General features: G+C 45.2%; 1 protein-coding gene across 2 annotated transcripts in view; it reads left to right on the top strand.

Moving 5' to 3' along the window:
- The first annotated feature begins 1,990 nt into the window (after nt 1-1,990).
- Nucleotides 1,991-23,516, top strand: part of Rilpl2 (Rab interacting lysosomal protein like 2) — a 38,666-nt gene continuing 17,140 nt past the window's right edge. The window contains exons 1-3 of one of the 2 annotated variants that reach the window (XM_078039322.1): nt 1,991-2,634; nt 9,707-9,858; nt 16,932-17,045. In XM_078039322.1, the coding sequence (XP_077895448.1) occupies nt 2,308-2,634; nt 9,707-9,858; nt 16,932-17,045 (593 nt within the window). In that variant the 5' untranslated portion in view covers nt 1,991-2,307. The remainder of the gene's footprint in view (nt 2,635-9,706; nt 9,859-16,931; nt 17,046-23,516) is intronic. The other variant, XM_005329558.5, reaches the window with a different exon arrangement.

Genomic DNA, 23,516 nt, shown 5'->3' with positions numbered 1-23,516 from the left:
ACCTGATCCTCAAATAAATATTGCTACTTCCCCGAGGGGACTGGAAAGGGGACTTGAGGCATTAGTTGTCATCCTTCCTGGTAAGAAACAGACATGAGCAGCAGGAACATGAGGTTAAGGGAATCATTCTATAACTGGGCTTGCTGTGCTGATCCTCACTTACTTTCTTTCTCTCTCTCTCTTCTTTCTTTCTTTCTTTCTTTCTTTCTTTCTTTCTTTCTTTCTTTCTTTCTTTCTTTCTTTCTTTCTTTCTTTCAGCCTTTTACCTACAGCCTGCCTGGTGTAAGCCGACAGGTTATGTTACATTCCACAGCCAACAACCTGTTATCTAAATGCCAGGCCAGAAATGCTGATGAGGAGAACACAAGTTACACCGAAACAGATGACTTTTGTGACCCTTAGATCTGGGAACTCAGGGAGATAATAGTAATTCCTCCTAAAATCTATAAGAAGAGGTTCTAGTTAGAACCTGTCAGGATGGGCCAAAGTGACCTAGAGTTGTCATGACAGTGGGGACTTGACTGTCAGTCACAAGTCAAGAGGTGGACCTGGGTGGGACTCTCTGGAAACTTCCTTGGGACTCATAGTAAACTGGAGGGCAGGCCAGGTGTCCAAGCTGGTGGCACACCTGTAATCCCAGAGACTTAGGAGGTTGAGGCAGGAGGATCATAAGTTTGAAGCCAGCCTCAGCAACTTGGTGAGACACTGTCTCAACAATTCAAAAATAAAATAAAAAGGACTGAGAATGTAGTTCAATGATTGAAGCACCCCTGGGTTCCAACCCCCAGTAACACACACACAAGTACACACAAACTTGGAGGGCAGGAGAGACACTATTCTTCTCTCTGAGAGGACTCAATCTGTCCCCTGAAAGTGTCTCCTTTCCCTTTGTTAGCCCTTCAATAAACTTGGGCCTGAGAGAGGTTGGCAGCACACACCTGCAGTCCCAAGTTTGGAAGACTGAGGCAGGAGGATCACAAGTTCAAGGCCAGCCTCAGCAATTTAGTGAGACCTCTGCCTAAAATAAAAACTAAAAAAGCAGGGAGTGTGAAGGGCCCCTGGGTTCACCGGCCCCATCACCAAAACAAACAAACTCATGCCTGCTCCCCTCAGCCAATGTCTGGAATCTTTCTGGCTGTTGGCAAGGATCTGGGGGAAGAGGGGTGCTCCGTGGCTGCCCCAGCTTTTCAGTGCTTCTCTGCCCTGCAACTTTCCAGGTTGCCAGCGACCTCCATAAAGCCTTTCTTTCTACTCCAACAGCCGTCTCTGTGGCATTGGTTTTTTCCTGGGACAACCTTCGGGACCTCAAAGAGATGCTTTCTAAGTTTCAAAGCAGATGATGATTTTTGCCTTTTTCTCCCCCCCCAGTTGTTCTACAATTTTTTTTTTTTAAAGAAAAAAAGTCTTATTTCGCTAACTTGCTAACTTGCTGAGGCTGGCCTTGAATTTGCAATCCTCCTGCCTCAGCCTCCTGAGGATGGGATTACAAGCAGTGCAACACTGTGAGTGGCCGCAGCTAACATTTATCGGAATGCTTAATTTAACTGCTTGCTTTCTTCCACGCATCACCTCATATTCCTCACAGCTGCCCTACCACTAGGTCCTATTATTGCCCACATTGTGCAGAGACGGAAGTCGAGGTTCAGAGGTCTGAGTAACTGGCCAGGGTTGCGACGCTGGTAAAGTGGAGGAGCCAAGGGATCTGCAAAGTGAGCAGGGCAGGCATTTTGTTCCAGATCAAAGCAAAGTCCAGACACCCCGAGGTCTTGGCGACAACTGGCCTGGGGCCTGTGCAGAACGCCAGCCTGGGGACCCGAGGCGCGGCTGTGTTCCGTTCTGCTACAGGTTTCGGGTGAGTACCCTCCGATGTGACCCGGCCTCCCCCGCACCACGCAGGTCACAGGGTTGGAAAGACTGAGTTCTCGGGCGGAAAGAGTGAGCGCTGCCGCCCGCGCCCCGCCCCCGTCTCCCTGGAAACGGCGGCCCGCGACCACGCCCCCCCGGCCCCGCAGCGCTCCGGGCGGGCGGAGGTCGCCGCCGCTTCGGCCTCCGGGTTCCTCTCGGCCTCCGCCTTCCCTTCTCGCTGTCCTCTTCGGCCCCAGGCCACCTCCTGCAGCCGCGCTCCAGCACCGGGCACCCGCGTCCGCGCCGGACAGTCCCCGCGCTCTCCCCGGGTCCACCCCTCGGCGGTGCTGATTGGGCAGGAGGGGTCTCCGCCCGGCGGAAAGTTTTCGGTGCCTGGAGGAAGTTGAACCTTGGAAACTCCGAGCAAGCGACGCCGGTGGTGGCCTCGGGGGACTCGTGGTCATGGAGGAGCCCCCGGTGCGAGAGGAGGAGGAAGGGGACGGAGAGATGGATGAAGCCGGGCCCGAGGGCGCCCTGGGCAAGAGCCCCTTCCAGCTGACCACCGAGGATGTGTACGACATCTCCTACGTGGTGGGCCGCGAGCTGATGGCCTTGGGCAGCGACCCTCGGGTGACCCAGCTGCAGTTCAAGATTGTCCGCGTGCTAGAGATGCTGGAGGCGCTGGTGGATAAGGGCAGCCTGGCCGCGGAGGAGCTGAGGATGGAGAGGGACAACCTCAGGCAGGAGGTGGAGGGGCTGCGGAGACGGGGCCCGCCGGCCCAAGGGGAGGTGAGTGGGGGAGGAGCCCACACGAGGGAGGCCTTTGACAAAACTCTGTTGGAGGAGCCGCTCAAAACAGTTCTCTTCGAATTTCCAATCCTCAGATTGGACAGTTGACATTCATTGAGTACTTACTTGGTGCAGGGCTTGTGGGGGTGTGTTCTAAGTCAGCCTCCATCATTTCTGACCTTGACTTAGATCAGCTAAAAGCTTAGCATATGTGGCTGGGAAAGTGGTTCCGTGGTAGAGCGCTTGCCTGAAGCTTTAGGGTACATGCCAGTCTCGCACACTGAGTTGCCCTTAAAACAGATGACCAGATCCCAGCCCCAGAGTCCCTAACTCAGCAGGTCCGAAATGGGACCTGAGAATCTGCATTTCTAACCAGTTTTCCTGTAACGCTGATGCACCACACTTTGAGAGACTGGACTTGAGTAAGAGATACATTTGAACTAAATAGAAATTAGTGCATATGACAACAAACCACAAACACAAGAAGATTCAGAGCAGCTTTAGTAATAGTGATTGTGTCAAAATGGAAAGAACTCTATTGCAACAGAATAGGTTGTTTACATTGTGCTGTGGTCCTACAGTGGAATACTACACAACAATGAAAGAGAACTGAGTAGTGATACAACAGTTTAGATGAAACTCCCAGATGTCACTTTGAGAAAAAGGAGCTAGGAGGCTGGGGTTGTGGCTCAGTGGTAGAGCACTTGCCCAGCATGTGTGAGGCACTGGGTTCGATCCTCAGCACCACGTACAGATAAATAAATAAAATAAAGGTATTGTGTCTATCTATCTATCTATAATACTTTATATATAATAGCGCATATATATATATATGTATTTCATACCCCCAGCCCTCAGTCTCCACACACACACACACATACACACACACACACACACATATATATATAAATTATCCAGGGCTTCCCACTTGCTAAGGACCTACACTATCACTGAACTACAGACACAGCCCCAGCCCCTCCCTGTTTTATTTCACTTATTCCTAAGTCACAGTGACCATGGAATTGTAGTTGAGGTTCTACTTAGTGACTATTGTGTGAGATGACTCAGGGTCTTGTGCAGTTGTCTGTCTGTGGAGAGTCAAGAGAAGTTCAGTGACCTGCCCAGGACCCTCATTCGCTGCTGTCGGCAATTGATCTCCACACACAGGATATGGAGGAAGTCTTGGCCCGGAACCTGTGGTCTGCAGGGGCCTGGGTGACTTCTCACTTGGGACAGAGTGCAAAAGCGTCATCAGGCTGCAGATGAGAAGACACATTTTTTTTTTTCTTTTTTTCCCCAGTACACATACAGTCTTTATTTTTTCATTTTTTTTTTTTTTTTTTTTTAGAGAGAGAATTTTTAATATTTAGTTTTTAGTTCTCGGCGGACACAACATCTTTTGTTGATATGTGGTGCTGAGGATCGAACCCGGGCCGCAAGCATGCCAGACGAGCGCGCTACCACCTGAGCCACATTCCCAGCCCTTTCTTTCTTTTTTTATACTGGGGATAGAACCCAAGGATTTTTTTTTTTTTTTTTTTTTTTTTTTGGTGCTGGGAATTGAACCCAGGGCCTAGTACATGAAAGGCAAATGCTTTACCAACTAAGCGATATCCCCAACCCATTTTTTAAAAAAATATTTTTAGTTGTAGATGGACACAATACCTTTATTTTATCTGTTTATATGAGGTGCTGAGAATCGAACCCAGGGCCTCACATGTGTGAGGAAAGTGCTCTCCCACTGAGCTACAAGGATTCTTAACTGCTCAAGGATTCATAACCACTAAGCTACATCCCAGCCGATTTTACTTTTTGAGACAGGTCTCACTAAATTGATGAGTCTGGAACTTCAGACCATCCTGCCTCAGTCTCTGGAGGCCCTGGGATTATAAGTGTGAGCACCTGGCCAAACTCCAAACCTCCATGTTAAGAATGGGGATAGCCTGGGTTCAATCCCCAGTACTGGGGTGGGGGGAAAGAAAAAACAGAGGTAGGGAGCCAGCTACACAGGAATTCTGAGGCAGGAGGATTTAAAATTAGAGGCCAGTGTGGGCTGTTGAGCCAGACCTTTCTCAATAAAAAATAAAAAGCGGTGGGGATGTAGCTCAGTGGTAAAGCACCCCTATGTTAAATTCTCAGTACCAGGGCTGGGGAGGTGGCTCAAGCGGTAGCGCGCTCGCCTAGCATGCGTGCGGCCCGGGTTCGATCCTCAGCAGCACCATATACCAACAAAGATGTTGTGTCCGCCGAGAACTAAGAAAAAATAAATAAATGTTAAAATTCTCTCTCTCTCTCTCTGTCCCTCTCTCTCACTCTCTCTTTAAAAAAAAAAAAAAATGTTTAAAAAAAAAAAAAATTCTCAGTACCAAACAAAGAAAAAGAAGAGTGTGGGGTGGGTTGTGGTTCAGCTGTAGAGCACTTGCCTGGCATGTGAGAGGCCCTGGGTTCCATCCCCAGCACAATAAATTAAAAAATGAACTCAAAAGGTGGTAGCCTTGAAAAGCCACTCTTCCTTACCCATTCAATTTCTCTCCTGCAGATAAATGATCAATTTTGGGGTATCCAAAGATCCTTTTTGTTTTGTACTGGGAATTGAACCCAGGGGTTCTTTCGTTTTGTGAGCTATATCCCCAGTCCTTTTTATTTTTGAGATGGGGTCTCACTAGATTGCCAAGGTTGGCCTCTATCCTGGGATCCGCCTTCTTCAGACTTCCAAGTCACTGGGATTACAGGCCTGTGACACTGCCACAAGCCTTCCAGAGACTTATGCAAACAAAAGCAAATATGACTGTATTTTTCTTTTCTTTTTTTTTTAAACGCAAATGTTATTGTAATCTACACACTGTTTGGCCTCTTGCTCATTTTCACTTAACACAGCTTGAAAGTTGTACTAAATCAGAATATAAAGAGCTTCTTTGTTTTTTTAATAGCTTTTGAAAAATTCCATTGTACAGTGTTATCAATTGTCCCTCTGAGAGTTCTAGACTTGGTGTTCGGGAGTCACCGAGGGGACTATGCTCTGCTTCAAAAAGAATATGAACTTGCCTGGGAACAAAAATTATTTTCATTTCACCAACTTCCAGAGAAAACATGTATCATCTTCCTCAATAAGGAGTGTTACCCAGTAAATGAGCAATATTTAGGAACATCACCAGTAGAATGCACATGTGTTTTCCTATCACATTATAGTATGTATCTTAGAACTTTTTGCTCAATATTTTCTTAAACCTGTGACTAGTTCATGTTATTTAGTGAAGAAGGAGCTTTATCAATCATAAAGTTTATATAATATTATTTATTTATTTATTTTAGTGGGAGGAATAACTGAGGGGTTGAATCTGAGGAGTTGAATCAAGGGTACTTAAACACGGAGCCACATCCCCAGCCCTTTTTGTTATTTTGAGACGGGTCTCACTAATTTGCTTAGAGTCTTGCTAAGTTGCTGAGGCTGGCCTTGAATTTGGGATCCTCCTGCCTCAGCCTCCTGAGCTGCTAGGATTATAGGCATGAGCCATTGTACCCACCTTGCCTTGCAATATTTTGATAGCTGTATGTCATTTTAGTTGATGTCCTTATGACATCTTCTTCCCTGCTACTGGGGATCGAATCCAGGGGCACTCTACCCCTGACCCACACCCTCAGCACTTTTTATTTTGTTTTGAGACAGGGAATTGCTAAATTGCCAGGCTGGCTTGAATTTGTGATTCTTCTCACTCAGATTACAGGAGTGAGCCACCCCATCTGGTTTACCCGCCATTCTGCCATTTTTTATCGATATTAAAACATTGTTCCGGAGGATCAAACATAGGATCCACATGGTCTTTATCAAGCTGCCAAAATGGATCACAAAATGTTAATCTCCATTTTAACCAGTCTGCTATCGACAGACATTTCTGCCAGGTGCAGTGATACATGCTTATAATTCCAGGTACTCAGGAAGCTGAGTCAGGATGATTGCAAGTTTAAGGCTAGCCTGGGCAATTTAGTGAGAACCTGTCTCAAATAAAAAAGGGCTGGGGATATAGCTCAGTGGCTATCGTGTCTGAGGCCCTGGGTTCAATCCCCAGAACTGTAATAAAAATAAAATAGGGCTTTTTTTTTTTTCTTTTGTGGCACTGGGGATTGAATGCAGAGCCTCAGTTATGCACGGTGAGCACACTACTACTGAGCTGATCCCTAGCCCTTTTTTATTTTATTGTTATTTTGAAACAGCGTCTCACTAAGTTGCTGAAGGTCTCCCTAAGGTTTCTGAGGTTGGCCTCAAATTTACAATCCTCCTGCCTCAGCCTCCCAAGTCCCTAGGAATAAAGGCATGAGCCACCACACCCCACACCCAGGTTGGTCTTAAAATCCTGGGCCCAAGTGATCCTCTGGCTTCAGCCTCCAGAGCAACTGAAACTACAGGTACATGCCGATCACCTGCATTTATTTCAACTTTAGTATGAAAATATTTTAAACCTAAGGAAGAGTTTTCAGAGAAGTATAATGAACACTTGTATCTTTGGTCTGAATTCAGGTATTATCTTCAGGTGTGTTGTATGTGTGAATAATTTTCATTTTTTGCTTAGCCATTTGTGAATTAGTTGTAGAAATTATGATCCTTTATCCCTAAGTACTTCATTGTGTATCTCCTAAGACATACTGTTACTTGACAATGGAAATGGTCATGTGCCGAGAAAAAAGGTGGTAGAATGCTGAGCTCATGTAGTGTCCTTGTAAGCAGCAGCATAATGTTCTTGATAGCATTTTTTTTAATATGTATTTATTTTCAGTTTTCGGCATACACAACATCTTTGTTTGTATGTGGTGCTAAGGATCGAACCCGGGCCGCACGCATGCCAGGAGAGCGCGCTCCTGCTTGAGCCACATCCCCAGCCCCATCTTTTTTTTTTTTTTTTTTTTTTTTAAAGAGAGAGAGTGAGAGAGAATTTTTAATATTTATTTTTTAGTTCTCGGCGGACACAACATCTTTGTTGGTATGTGGTGCTGAGGATCCAACCCGGGCCGCAGGCATGCCAGGCGAGCGCGCTACTGCTTGAGCCACACCCCCAGCCCCCCCAGCCCCATCTTGATAGCATTTTTTTTTTAAAAGGGGACACTCCCCAATCCCACTGTTCTTTTTTTTTTTTTAATATTTATTTATTTATTAGTTATTGGCAGACCAACATCTTTGTTTGTATGTGGTGCTGAGGATCGAACCCGGGCCCCACGCATGCCAGGCAAGCGCGCTACCGCTTGAGCCACAGCCCCCTTGATAGCATTTTTAAAAAATACTTTATTAGTTGTTGTTGGATCTTTATTTATTTATATGTGGTGCTGAGAATCAAACCCAGTGCCTCACACATGCTAGGCAACTGCTCTACCACTGAGCCCCAGCCCCAGTCCCTCTTTTTCTGATGCAGGATCCTGTCCAGGAGTGGGTGTGTGACTCTGTGGTAGAGTGTTTGCCTGGCCTGTGTCAGACCCTGAGTTCAACCCCCAGCACTGCAAGAAAGAGAGAAAGAAAAAGCACAATCTGGCCCAGGGCCCCACAGCCTTAGCTCTGAGTAGCTCTTCAGCCTTCCTTAGAGTTCCTGACCTTGACTTTTTCTTTCTTTCTTTCTTTTCTTTTCTTTTTCTTTCTTTCTTTCTTTTTTTTTTTTTTTTGTAGTTGTAGATAGGCAGAATACCTTTATTTTATTTATTTTTATGTGGTGCTGAGGATTGAACCCAGTGCCTCACACAGGCCAGGCAAGCACTCTGCCACTGAGCCCCAGCCTTCGCCCTGAGCTTGACATTTCTGAAGACGGTGCAGGACGTGCCTCCATCTGGACTGGTTCTGATGTTTCCTGGGATGAGCACTTGGCAGGGAATCTGCTGAAGTGTCAGCCTCGCCTGAACCAGCTCTTACCACGATGGTGGCAGGAAGATGTTCCCACTGTGATACCTTCTACTTTAAGTCACTATCATTCTGCTGTAAAGTACAGGTTTCCCTTTTTCCCTTTAGCTACTTTATTAACAAGTCAATTTTAATTTCTTAATTGTTAATTTTTAACTTTTTAGTACTAACAATGGAACCAATGGGTGCTTCACCCCTGAGCTGCCTCCCCGGTCCTTTTTATTATTCATTCATTTATATATTTATTTGGTAGTGGTGGGGGTTGAACCCCGGGTACTGTACCACTGAGCTCCAAACCCAGCCTTTTTGCTTTTACTTTGAGACAGGATCTGGCTAAGTTGCAGAGGCTGACCTCAAACTTGCTATCCTCCTGGTTCAGTCTCCTGAGTCACTGAGATAATAGGCACGCACCACATGACACCCAACAGCCCTTTTTATTTCTTTTGTTGAAATATGGTTTTGCTCAGTTGCTCAGTCTGGCCTTCAACTTGCAATCCTCCTGCCCTAGCCTCCCAAGTAGCTGGAATTAAAGGAATGCACCGCCCACTATGCCTGGCTTATTTTTGCATTTTATTTGTTTACTTATTTGGTGCTGAGGATTGAACCCAAGGCTTTGCCCATGCTAAATACCCACTTTATGGCTGAGCTACACCCCCAGCCCCAATTCTGGTATTTTATTTTATTTTTTAACAATATTTTTTAGGTGTTGATGGACCTTTGTTTTATTCATTTATTTTATATGTGATGCTGAGAATCGAACCCAAGGCCTCACACGTGCGCTAGGCAAGCATTCTACCACTGAGCCACCACTCCAGCCCCAATTCTGGTATTTTACATATGAGTCACTGGGGCTGGCCTTGAACTTTCGATCCTCCTGAGCAACAGGGATGACTGAAGTGTGCACCACCATGCCTGGCCAAACTGGGTCACTCTGATCCGTCTGCATCCCTTACATAAGGAAATATTCCTCACTCAGTTTGTATTTTGTCTGTTCCAGCCCTGGAGTCAGCCCTTCCAGGAATCCTGGATCTTTTCTTGGAGAGCAGGACTTAGAATTTTGGCTTCTTTCCCATCTGTCAACAGGCGCCATCTCAGCTCTTGGGGCTCCTGGGAGCTACAGGACAGAGCCTGCCTTCCCAAGAGGAGCATCCATGGCCATAAGGAAGACCATTAAAGTAGCATCCTTTCTTACAGGTGAACCTGGGACCAGACAAAATGGTGGTTGACTTGACGGATCCCAACCGGCCGCGCTTCACCCTGCAGGAGCTGCGGGACGTGCTGCAGGAGCGCAACAAGCTCAAGTCCCAGCTGATAGTGGTGCAGGAAGAGCTGCAAGGCTACAAGAGGTGGGCTTGCTGCCACGCAGTCTGCCCCTGCCCAGCCAGGCCCGTCTGGGGTCCTTGCTGGCCACAGAATTGTTGCATGTTCACTCAGCCAATCTAATGAAGTCCTACTATGTGCAGGGCCTGTTCTGGGGGTTCAGCAGTGAACAAACTGGGGAAGGAGAAAGTGAAAGTCCTTGCTAATCTAGTAGAGGGGACAGGTCATCAGTCAGGAAGCCCAGGACTGGGGCTTGGGCTCAGGGATGGAGCACTTGTCTGTTATACTGTTTGGTCCCAGAAAGATCCCTGGTAACGTGCACACACACACACACACACACACAAAAGAATGTGAAGCAAGTTATCACAGGCAATAAAATGGGAGTGGGGGGCTCTTTCTTCAGTTGGATAGTCAGAGAGGCCACTCTCAGGTGAGTGACCAGAGTCAGCCATGTAAATATCAGGCAGGGCAAATAGGAGCAGGAAGTGCAAAATCCCTGAGGTAGGAACCAGCTTGGCAATTTAACGGGGCCTACATGGCAGAGCCCAGAATGCACGAGGAGGATGGTAGGAAGGAGGCCTGGGAGCTCATCAGCCAAAGGGAGGAGTTGAGTTTTGTCAGTATAATGAGAAAGTTTCGATCAAAGGAATGACAAGTTCTGATTTGCTAGTTTGAAAGATCAATGTGGTGATTTTGACAACTGAGTCACTTGGTTATATAAGAGAATTTCTATATTCTTTGGAAATATACCCTGGTATTGAGGAGTAAAGGGATGTCTCCAGTTTAACTCTGGATGGTTCAGAAGGATGAGGGACTGTTGGAAATCTGGGTGAAGGGCCTGTGGTAAGTCCTTGTCCTCATCTTATACCTTTTCTTCAAGTTTGAATTGAAGTTTAGAAGAACATTACAGCAGTACTGTGGAGAGCGGCCCCAGGACAGTGGGAGGAGGCCATTGCCACAGAGGTCTGCACTTCAGTGGTGCTGCCCTGGCAAGCGCAGGTTCAGCGTCGTTGGTATCTGCCTCAAGTTCTGCAGCCAGGGGTAGTCACAGTGGGATGTGGCCTCTGATGCTCTGACACCACAACCTGTGCGTGCTACCTTTGGACCCAGAACACTTGGAATTAAGGACATGCCCCGATCAAAAACAAAAATAAAAAGCTGGGTGTGCTGGTGCATGTCTGTAATCCCAGCTACCATGGAGGCTGAAGCAGGAGGATCACAGGGGCAAGGCCAGCCTGGCAACTTAGTGAGACCAACTTGAAATAAAATAAAAAGGGCTGGGGGTGAAGCTCAGCTGCAGAGCACCCGGGGTCCTGTCCACAGTACGACACCCACACAGCCCTTATGATATTATTATTTATGTGTTTCTGTGTGTGCTGGGGAGAGAGTGCAGCACTTTGCACAAACTACGGGCGTTACCACTAACCCACACCCCATTTTAAAGATGGTTTTAATCATCTTTTAAAAAACAGGAAGCGGGGCTTGGTGGCACACACCTATAGTCCCAGCAGCTCAGGAGGCTGAGGAAGGCTGAGAAGCATGAGTTCAAAGCCAGTTGCAGCAATTTAGTGAGGTTCTAAGTAACTCAGGGAGACCCTGTTTCTAAATAAAATACAAAATAGGGTTGGGGATGTGGCTGGCTCAGTGGTCAAGTGCCCCGAGTTCAATACCCAGCACACACCCCCATAAACAAATAAATAAACAGGAAGTAGGCATGGTGGTACACACCTGTAATCCCTGTAATTCAAGAGTCTAGGGCAGGAGGATCACAAGTTCAAGGCCAACCTCAACAACTTTTGAGACCCTGTCTCAAAATTTAAAATTAGCCTTGTGTGGTGGCACATGCCTGGAATCTCAGCAGCTCAGGAAGTTGAAACAGGAAGATCGGAAGTTCAAAGCCAACTTCAGCAACTTAGGGAGGCCCTAAGCAACACAGTGAGACCCTGTCTCTAAATAAAAAATAAAAAAGGGCTGGGGATGTAGCTCGGTGGTAAAGTCCCCTGGATTCAATTCCCAGTACCAAAATAAAGAGAAAAAACAGTAGCCAAAGGGCTGGGGTATGGCTCAGGGGTAGAGCGCTTGCCTCACATGCACAAGGACCCACCCCACAGTAAAAAGAGCAAAAGAGCAGCAGTAAAGTTGAACTCTAAGAAGCAAAAGCCAAAAGACATGAGTTCTGCCAACAGGAATTTATTGTGTTCTTCTGCAGAGGCTGGACCTTGTTAATGGAAAGGGCTGTTTGTTTTTTTTTTTTCTTTTCATTTCTTTTTTTTTTTTTTTTTGGAACCGGTGATTGATCTCAAGACACTCGACCACTGAGCCACATCCTAAGCCCTATTTTGTATTTTGTTTAGAGACAGGCTCTCACTGAGTTGCTTAGCACCTTGCCATTGCTTAGGCTGGCTTTGAACTTATGATCCCCCTCTCAACCTCCCGATTTTCTTTCTTTCTTTTTTTTTTTTTTTTTTTTTTTTGGTACTGGGAATTGAATGCAAGGATGCTCTACTATTTAGCTGCATCCCTAGTTGTTTTTACTTTATTTTTATTTTTTGGTACTGGGGATTGAACTCAGGATTGAACTAAGTTAACCACTTAGCCCCTTTCATTTTTTAATTTTAAGACAGGGTTTCACTGAGTTGCTGACAGCCTTGCTAAGTTGCTGAGGCTGGCTTTGAACTCATGATCCTTCTGCCTCAGCCTCCTGAGCTGCTGTGATTACAGGTATACACCATGGCACCTGCTTTTACTTTTATTTTAAGTCAGGGTCTGGCTAAATTGCTGAGGCTGACCTCCAATTTTCAGTCCTCCTGCCTCAGCCTTGAGAGTTACTGGAATTACAGGTGTGTGCCACCATATCCAGTGGAAAGAGCTGCCTTCATCTCACTTAATTAAACAGTTCAGGCACAGGTAGTTAAAAAGAGAAGCTGCCAAGCTGACAGGGTTGGGAGCAGCTTGTTAGTGAACAAAGTGACATCCTTTATTTCCAGGTTTAGATTCCCAGAGAACAAGAAACATGCAGACACACACAGAAACAGGATTCTGCTTAGTCACTAGTGATATAATTTCCAGAGAAAACATAATGCCAACTGAGATGTTCTCTTAGCAACTGCATCAATTTGCATGTCCAAACTTACAGTGTAATGACAATAATTTGAGATGAAAGAGAAATTCGGTAGGTTGTTTCCAAAGATGGCCACATCGGTCGGTATTTCCCATCCTGCATGCCTTTAGCGGTGAAACTCAGGAAGAAGTGGAGTCTGTTCAGGTGTGAAGGTGCACACCTCTGATCCCAACAATGCAGGAGCAGGAGGCTGAGACAGGAAGATTGAAGGTTTGAGGCCAACCTCAGCAACTTATTTAGACCATGTCTTAAAATTTTAAAAAGGGCTGGGGATGGAGCTCAGTGGTAGAGTATGCTGGGGACACTGGGTTCAATCCCCTATACCATACACACACAGAAGTGGAGTCTGTATTCCCTCTCCTTGAATCTGGGCTGGCCCTGTGACTTGCTGTGACCAGTGGAATAGGGCAGAAGGGATGCCGTCTGGCACCTTATGTTGGGGCTTCTGTTTTGCCTGCTTGGAGTGCTGTCTTCAGACCACCATGTGCTGAGGATGCCCAGGGTAGTCACAGGGAAAGGACCAGGTTGCCCACTGATACCCACTGTGCCCAGCCCTTGGACACAGCCAAGTGATATCATCAGACTAGATTAGCAGAGAACTACCATGCTAATCAGCAGAGGTAGGGCCAGAGAGTCTGTAAATCATTATTTGATGTAAGTGCATTTTATTCATGTCATGATAGATAAAAGAAAAAGGTTTTTTTTTTCTTTTAAGTACTGGGAATAGAATCTATAGGTACTCTACCCCTCTCTGAGCTACATACATCCCCAAACCTTTTAATTTTGTGACAGGTTCTCACTAAGTTGCCCTGAATGGCCTCAAACTTGGGATCCTCTTGCTCAGCTTCCCCAAGTAGTTGGAGTTACAGGCACGTGCAACCCTATCCATCTGAAAAAGGGCATTTTATTTATTTTTATTTGTTTGCTTTTGGCACTAGGGATTGAACCCAGAGCCTTGTCCATGTTAAGCACACGCTCTATCAATGAACTGCACCCCTAGCCCAAAAGGGAGTTTTTAGATGATGCCGACTATGAAATAATCCTAACATTAAAATAAATAAAATAAAAATAATAACATTAAACAATAAGAGCTCACCTATTGAAAACCCTTTCATAAAGGAGTAGGGAGGATGACTCTGCCCTGTGACTCACACTGAAAGTGATGTATCAGTCATCTCCAGCTGCTATAACAAAATACCACCAACTGCTGGGCTTTCACCACAGAAATTTCTTTTCTCGCAGTCCTAGAGGGTGGAAGTGCAGGATCATGGTGCCAGCATGGTCAATTTCTGGTAAGGACTGAACTGGTAGACAGCTGGCTTCACAGGAGTCCTCACATGGCCCGGGAGACAGAGCACAAAGACACTCATCCAGCCAGGCAGGATACACACCCCTGTAATCCCAGCTACATAGGAGACTGAGGCAGGAGAATGGCAAGTTTGAGGCTAGCCTCAGCAATTTAGCAAAGCCCTTCTCAGAATAAAACATTTAAAGCTCTGGGGATGTAGCTCAGTATAAAGCACCCCTGGGTTCTGTAACCCCCACCCAAAATAAAGACATTAATCCATCATGTGGGCCCCACCCTTGGGACCTCATTTATACCTAATTGGCAATTACCACCAAGAAGGACTAGGACTTTCAGGTAGAAATTTTTCAGGGACAAAGTGTGGTCTAGCATCAGGTACCCCTCAGAATGCCACATGAATGCCGTGCGCTGTGCAGTTCACACGCTGACATGTGTCATCATGAACAACCTTCTTTTTTTTTTTTTTTAGAATTTTAATATTTTTTAGTTATTGGCGGACACAACATTCTTGTTTGTATGTGGTGCTGAGGCTCGAACCTGGTCCGCACGCATGCCAGGAAAGCGCCCTACCGCTTGAGCCACATCCCCAGCCCCCTGAATGAACAACCTTCTTTAGGTCACAACTGATAGGAACCCAGTTTAAACTAGCATCAAGACAAAAGGGAACTTTCTTGGGTCATATAATTAAGGGGGGTCCTGGAATAGGTCCAGGAATTAAAATTGCAGCCAAGGGCTGCTCCTTCCTTCTCCTCTTGGCTTTTTCAGAGGGACTTCTGTGAATTTCAGGAAACGTGGCTTCTGGCATAAATCCCAGTTGGATGAGCGAGAGAGAATGGCCTTCCTCCCCCTTGTGTGCTGGATGTCCAGAGAAATGCTCCGCCTGTCTTTGAGCCAGACTTCTCCTGGCCTCAGTGTCTTATTGATTAATCAGTAACCATCTAGCTTTTATCACCATCTTACTTACTGTGTGTGTGTGTGTGTATATATACATACATACATACATACACATTTTTTTTTTTGGTGGGATATACCAGGGATTGAACCCAGGGATGCTTAACCACTGAGCTATATCCCAGCCCTTTTTAAAATTTTTATTTTGAGACGGTCTTGCTAAGTTGCATAGGACCCCACTAAGTTGCTGAGGCTGGCCTTGAATTTACGATCTTCCTGTCTCAACTGTTTGTGTGTGTGTGTGTGTATGTGTGTGTGTGTGTGTGTGTGTGTGTGTGTGTGTGTGTGTGTGTGTGGTGCTGGGGATTGACCAAGGGTCTCAAAGCTAGGCAAGTGCAGTACCATTGAGCTACATACCCTAGGCCCTATTCTATATTTTTAGTTTACATATTTCTTCATTTATTGACTGTTTTCTTCTTCCTTCCCCAGTGAAATACAAATGGCATGAGAGCTGATACTTTGTCTGTTTTGTCTAGATCATACCATTCTCCTTGCTATCTGTAGGGGCTTGGTTCCATGACCAAAATCATGTGAATACCAAAATCTTCAGATACTCTAGTCCCTTAAATGGTTCACTATTTGCTTATGCCCTCCTCACATCCTCCTGTGCACTTTAAGTCAACTCTACATGACTGACAATACCTAATGCAATGTAAGTGCTAGGTAAATAGTTATTATTTAGGGAACAATGGCAAGAAAAAAATCTGTACGAGTTCATTATTATTTTATATTTTGCCAGAAATTGAACCCAGTACCTCACACTTAATAAGCCTGCAGCCTACTACTGAGCTACATCCCTTAGAATTGATTACTTTTTTCAGTACTGGGGATTGAACTTTTTTTTTTTTTTTTTTGAGGCTAGCGAGAATTTTTAATATTTATTTTTTAGTTTTTCGGTGGACACAACATCTCTGTTTGTATGTGGTGCTGAGGATCTAACCTGGGCCTCACGCATGCCAGGCGAGCGCGCTACCCCTACCCCTACCCCTACCCCTAACCCTAACCCTTGAGCCACATCCCTAGCCCTGGGGATTGAACTTTTGACCTTGTACTAGGTAGGGAAGTGCATTACTACTGAACTGCATCCCCAGCCCCTTCTCCCCCTTTATGAGTTGGACTCTTAGTATGTTGCTAAGGCTGGTCTTGAACTTATGATTTTCCCATCTGGGCCTCCCTAGTAGTTAGAATTACAATCATGTGCCACTATACCTGACAGATGCAATTTTTTAAAAGATATATTTTTGATCCATGATTGGTTAAATCCCTTCATGTAGAACCTGGGAATATAGAAGTACAGTTGTATTTATAATGTCCTGGCACAGTAGATGAGTTTATAATTATTTGTTGTATTAATTAATAAATGATGCCAGACAGCATATACTTTCTCATTTAATCCCCCAATCTTATGAGGTAGGTACTGTTATCTTCATTTTATAGGTTGGGAAAACATGGCATAAGTTAGATAATTTATACATGGTCACATTCCTAGAAAATACAGAAGCTTGAAATACTAGCCAATGCCATGCCATTAGACAAGAGAAAGAAATAAGAGTCTGGAAAGATGGAGAGAAGATTCTCAGTATTTCAATCAAAATATCTCGGATTCAATTACTTTCAACCCTAATATTACTATTATAGGAATAATTATTAAGACCTTTCACTTTCAAGCTGCAGAGATAAAAAATAAAAAACAATCTATTTATTTGTCCCCCTTTCCTCAGTGGCCTGATTGCACCAAGAGAAGGCCCAGGGGGAAGAAGAAGAAACGATACTGTGGTTACCAGAGCCTGCAATGCCAACAGTGACAAGGAGGAGAAGACAATCATGAAGAAGCTGTAAGTCAACTTGCTATCCCTGTTATAACTAAATGGTGGCTCAGGAAAGTCATGGGGGCAAGAGAAGATTGGTCAGCTGCCAGGGCTGGGAGTTCCTTCTACTGGTGGTAGTGCTGTATCTGACAGGAAAGCTCAGTGTGAGGACATCATAAGTATGGTATCCCCAGCCCATAGTCTGAGCACTGGACGTACACCCATCAGTACTAGGAAAGTGGAGAGGAGACTTGGTATGTGAATCAGAATCTCTCTGTCTCTTGTACTTTCAACCATAATATTATTAATATAATTAAAAAATTATTTGCAGCTTCACTTTCCATGGTTTCAATTAACCACTGTCAATCACAGTCCAAAAAATATTAAATGGAAAATTCCAGAAATAAACAATTCATGAGATTTATTTATTTCTACAGTGCTGGGGGTTAAGTCCAGGGCCTTGAGGATGCTAGAAAAGTGCTCCACTACTGAGCTGAGAATCGAACCCAGTACTTCACACTTGCTAGGCAAGTGCTCTACCACTGAGCCACAGCCACAGCTCTTGAGTTTTACTCTGAGTGTTGTTCTGAGCCATGTGATGACATGCAGCATCTCCTACTTCCTGATCTTGGAAGTGCATCATTCGTTTTTCCAGAGTATCCATGCTGTGTGTACACTATGCCTGTTAGTCACGTGGTAGCTGTCTTGGGCATCAGATTGACAGTTTCTGAATCATAGTGTCATAGGGTCTTTGTTCAGGTGACCCCTATTTTACTCAGTAATGGCTGCAGAGCTTGAGATCCATGATGCTGGCAATTAGGATGTGCCACAGAGAATCTGCAAAGTGCTTCCTTTAAGTGCAAAGTCGAAAGGTTTAGAAAAATATAGTATCTATAGGGTTTGGTACCATCTGCAGTCTGGGGTGTCACCGGGGGTCCTGGAGCATATCCCTAGCAGATAAGAGGAGACAATTGTGTATTAATTCATGGAATCATCACAACAACCCTATTAGGTAGGCACTATTAATCATTCCCATCTTATAGATGGATAAATAGATATAAAGAGGTAAAGTAATTTACCCAAGTCCAAACAGGTGGGCGACAGCGAGTTAAGATCTGGGCCAGTTCTCCCTCGTGTCTGTGCACCACGGTGGAGCCCCATTCAGCCCTTCTCATGTGAAATTCAGATTCTCAGGAATCAAGTCAGCGGACATGTGCTTCTCGGTGCCAGGTGTTGGGATAGTGAGATGCTTGTCCTCACCCCGCGCGGAGGCAGATAGCTGTTGTTCTGGCTGCTCTGGGAGGTCTGTCCCCTAGATGAAGACCCGAGAAGCAACCTAGACCAGGGTCTCACACTCAATGTCTGTGGGCCCAGTACTTAGTGCAGAGGAAGGATGGGCATGTGGGGCAGGGCAGGGGCCATTTGTACCTCAGCTCTGTCTGGCCAAGGGATAACACGCTGTCAGAGGTTCTGATTCCATGTGTGTGTGTGTGTGGGGGTGCGCTACAGATTGATCTCAGGGGTGCTTGACCACTGAGCCACATCCCAGCCCTTTTTGTTTTTATTTAGAGACAGGGTCTCACTGAGTTGCTTAGGGCCTTGCTAAGTTGCTGAGGCTGGCTTTGAAATCAAGATCCTCCTGTCTCTTAGCCTCCTAAGTGGCTGGGATTACAGGCAGGTGCCACCACGCCTGGCAGGAAATATTTTTGAGGGGTCAGAGATTCTGGGTTACTTTCCAGGACCAATTTAGGATCCTTTTGTTTCTTTTTTCTTTTCTTTCTTTCTTTCTTTTTTTCTTTTTTTTTTTTTTTTTTCTTTTGATGAGCTGAGGGGCTGCTGGGAATTGAACCCAGGGTCACACTGTACTACTTACCTACATTCTCAGCCCTTTTAATTTTTTGTATTGAGACAGGGCCTCCCTAAATTGCCCCAACTGCCCTTAAATTTGCAATCCTCCTGCCTCAGCCTCCTGAGTAACTGGGATTACAAGCAGGAGCCACTGCACCTAGCTTGTATTTTGTTTCTTGAGATGGGGTCTTGTTGACATGGCCCAGGTGGCCCTCAATTCCTGGGCTGCAGTCTTCCTACTTCAGCCTCCCCAGGAGCTGGGAGGACAGGTAGGTGCCACTGAGCTAGGCTTTTCTTTTCCTTCTTTCTTTCTTTCTTTTTTTTTTAACCTCAGGAACAGGGTTGAGTTAATGATCTGCAGTTCCTGCACAAGTCTTCATTGTTAGCACAAAACACTTTCTTATTTATTCCCTTTTCATTCCCATCCCCCACTCCCCTCTACTTTCCAGCCGCCCTCCCCCACCAGCCACTATATGGAATTTAACATGTATCATTTTACTTGACTGCATTTCTAACCCATGTTTATTGTTCTATGCGGATGTGTTTTCAGTAGTAGCTTAAATTTTGTTTCAATGCCTTATTCTGTTTCCCAGTATTTTTTAAAAATAATAATATTTATTTTAAATCTTTTTAAAAATTAATTAATTAACTTTAATTAGGTATATTTGACAGAAGAATTCATTTTGATTCATTGAACACAATTGCTGCACAACTTTTCATTTCTCTGGTTGTACATGATGTTGCGTTGCATGATATATGTAGTCATACGTGTATATACGGGTCATGATGTCCATCTCATTTCACTATCTTTCCTGCCCCCACCCCATTCCTTCCTCCCCTTTGCCCAATCAAGGTTCCTCCATTTATCCCATGCCTCCCCACCCTCATTATGGATCAGTATCCACTTATCAGAGAGAACATTCAGCCTTTGGTTTTTTGGGGATTGGCTTATTTCATGCAGCATGGTATTCTCTAACTCTATCCATTTACTGGCAAATCCCATAATTTCATTCTTCTTTAAGGCTGAGTAATATTCCATTGTGTGTTTATGCCACAGTTTCTTTATCTACTCATCTATTGAAAGGCATCTAAGTTGTTTCCACAGTTTTGTCACACTCAGTTGTGAATTGAGCTGCTATAAACATTGATGTGGCTGCGTTCCTACAATATGATGATGTTAAGTCCTTTGGGTATAAACCAAAGAGTGGGATAACTGGGTCAAATGGTGGTTCCATTCCAAGTTTTCTAAGGAATCTCCATCCTGCTTCCCAGATTGGTTGCACCAACTTGTAATCCCACCAGCAATGTATCAGTGTGCCTTTTCCCAACATTTATTGTTGTCTGTATTTTTAAAAAAATATTTATTTTTTAGTTATAGGTGTACACAATATCTTTATTTTATTTTTATGTGGTGCAGAGGATCGAACCCAGTGCCTCATGCATGGTAGGTGAGTGCTCTACATTAAGCCGCAACCCCAGCCCCATTTGTCTATATTTTTTATAACTGCCATTATGACTGATGTGAGATGAAATCTTAAGTTTTGATTTGCATTTCTCTAATTACTAGAGATTAAATTTTTTTTCATATACTTGTTGATTGTATATCTTCTGAGAAGTGTCTGTTCAGCTTTTATTTTAATTTTTTTTTTAGTTGTAGTTGGACACAATACCTTTATTTTATTTATTTGTTTTTATGTGGTGCTGAGGATCAAACCCAGGGCCTTGCATATACTAGGCAAGTGCTATACTGCTGAGGGTGAGCCACAACCCCAACCTCTTATTTTAATTTTTAATTTTTTTTATTTTTTGTACTGGGGATTGAACCCAGGGGTGCTTAACCCCACTGAGCCACATCCCCAGTCCTATTTTTATATTTATTTAGAGGCAGGATCTTGTCATGTTGCTTAGGGCCTCACTTAATTGCTAGGGCTGGCTTTGAAGTCAAGATCCTCCTGCCTTAGCCTCCTGGGCCGTTGGCATTACAGGTGTACACTACTATGCTGGCTCCTAGCTCTTTTTAGTTTTTATTTTGAGATGGAATCTCACTAAATTGCTGAGGCTAGACTCAAATTTGCCATCTTCCTGACTCAGCCTCCTGAGTCTCTGGGATTACAGGCATGTACCATCATGCCTGACTTTCTTTTTTTTCCCCCCACTAAACATTTTTTTTAATTATTTTCACTGACCACCCATATGTATGTTCTTTTTAAAAATTTTTTTTAGATGTTGATGGACCTTTATTTTATTCATTTATTTATATGTGGTGCTGAGAATCGAACCCAGTGCCTCACACATGCTAGGCAAGCGCTCTACCACTGAGCCCCAGCCCCAGCCCATGTTCTTAATTTTAATAATATAGTTTGTTAACACATCCAAAATTCTATCATTTCAACAGGTGATTCCTATAAGACATCATTAATAAGATACTTTCCATTCTGTGTGTTATCTGCTGTATGTTTAACGTACAGCACATTTCAGTTAAGACACGCTGCCTTCTTAGTGCTTGTGGGCCACATGTTCCTGGGGCGGCCATATTGAATAATTCAGCCTTGGCAGGTGCATGCTGAGAATCTTCAGCTCTTGAGAACTGAGTCCAGATGATTTTCTTCTTTCTTCCTTTCTTTTTCTTTTTAATAATAGGCAAAATATTCATAACGTAAGATATACCATTCTGACCATTAAGTGCACCTCTCCAGGTGTTTCCGCATTAGCACATCTATTAATTACCATTATTACCTCCACCACCTTTTCATCATCCCCAGATGGAACCCTGTGCATTAAACAATAACTCCCTGTTTTCCTTTCTACCAGCTTTTGGTAATTTCTATCCTACTTTCTGTCTTCACACATCTTCCTGTAGGTGAAACCCTACATTTGTACCTTTGCGACCAGTTGATTTCAGTTAGCCTAGTGTCCTCAGGTCCATCCGTGGTATAGCATGTGTCAGAACCTCACTCCTTCCTCAGGCTGAATCATATTTCATTGTATGGATGGACGTATTTTGTTTATTCATTCATCTGTTGATGAGTAAGCACCGTTTCTAAGATCCTTCCAGACAGCAGTGTGAGGTTCCACCACTTGCTTCTCACCCCAGCCTAATCCTTCACACAGTGAGGGGCCCCCAGGTTGCCAGCAAAACCACCCCTATTCCTATGAAATTCAGATTTTCCAGGGAGATGCCTCCATGATTGAAGCTGTTGGGCTATGAGCTACGCTGGTCAGGGACCTGCCAAGAATCAGATGTCACACTCAAATAGGCATCACTGAACAAGTGGTGACCCACACCTGTAATCCCAGTGACTCTAGAGGCTGAGGCCAGAAGATTGCCAAGTTTGAGGCCAGCCTGGGCAACTTAGTGACACCCTGTCTCAAAAGGAAATTTTTAAAAAGGGCTCAATGATACAGTGTCCTGAGTTATGTCCCCAGCACACGTATACACACACGCACACACACACGTAGGGAGGTAAAGAGATTCAGCGAAGGGACATTTTGCAGATGTGAGGTAAGCGCAAGGGAACCCTGGGGCGCGGACAAGCACTGCAGGACTGTTGCCCAGGGGGACTGTGTGACTGCTCAGTCTGAGGGCAGAGGCCGAACAGCCGGAGGATGAGAGGAAATCAAGCACAGGAACTGGGAGGGTGGGGCCTGGTGGGAAACTGAAAACAGATCCCGTGCCTCTCTTCTCCCCTACCTCTCCTTCCAACGGCTCCAGGTCACTGAGCCCAGCAGAAGCTGGAGGAGGGGAGCCCAGGGCCGTGAGGGAGGGGATGGACCTAGCTGGGGGCACGTTCTTAAGTGGATGAGCAGCACCAAGTGGTCTGGAAAGGCCTCTCGAGGCTGCTTTCTCCAAAAGACCACCTGAAACCAAGTTGATTCATTTATTTTTTGGTACTGGGATGAACCCAGGGGCACTTGACCGCTGAGACACATCCCCTATCCTTCTGTGTTTTTTTTATTTAGAGACGGGGTCTCACTGAGTTACTTAGGACCTTGTAAATTGCTGAGGCTGGCTTTGAACTCGAAATCCTCCTGCCTCAGCCTCCAGAGCTGCTGGGGTTACATGCGTGGCCACTGCAGCCGGCTCGTTCATTTGTTTAGTGCATATTTAAGCCGGGCATGTGTTGTGTTCCTATAGTCCCCGGTCCTTGGAGGCTGAGGTGGGAGGATGACTGGAGCCTGGCAACACAGAGACCCCATTTGTTGGGGGGAAGAAGAGAGAAAGAAAGAGAAGAAATGACATGGAAGATGGCGGGTGGAGCTTGGTGGTGGAGGCATGTTGAGCATGCTCTAGGGCCTGGGCTCAACCCTGCACTGCAAGAAAAAGACAGACAAAACTCAAGGCTACTGTTGTTCTGGATGCTGGAGACACAGAGACGGAGTTTCTGCCCCAGTGGAGCTGGCCCCCTGGTGGGGACAGGAGAGGGAACTGGCACAGAAATAAACTGCAGGGAATTTCAGAGAGCCACAGTGCTATGAAGACCATCAGACACAGTGCCAAGCGAGTGACCTGGGGAGTCCTGAGAGGCATCTGTGAGGAGGTGACATTCAAGCCAAGTCAATAAAAATTGAAGGCAGATGGGACAGTAGGAATAAAGGGCCTCAAGGTTGCAGATAGCTTAGGGGACAGAAGGACAGGGAGGCTGGACAGTG

The sequence above is a fragment of the Ictidomys tridecemlineatus genome, chromosome 2 (assembly GCF_052094955.1).
Source record: "Ictidomys tridecemlineatus isolate mIctTri1 chromosome 2, mIctTri1.hap1, whole genome shotgun sequence".
Classification (NCBI taxonomy): domain Eukaryota; kingdom Metazoa; phylum Chordata; class Mammalia; order Rodentia; family Sciuridae; genus Ictidomys; species Ictidomys tridecemlineatus.
This window is presented reverse-complemented; position numbering and strand designations above follow the sequence as displayed.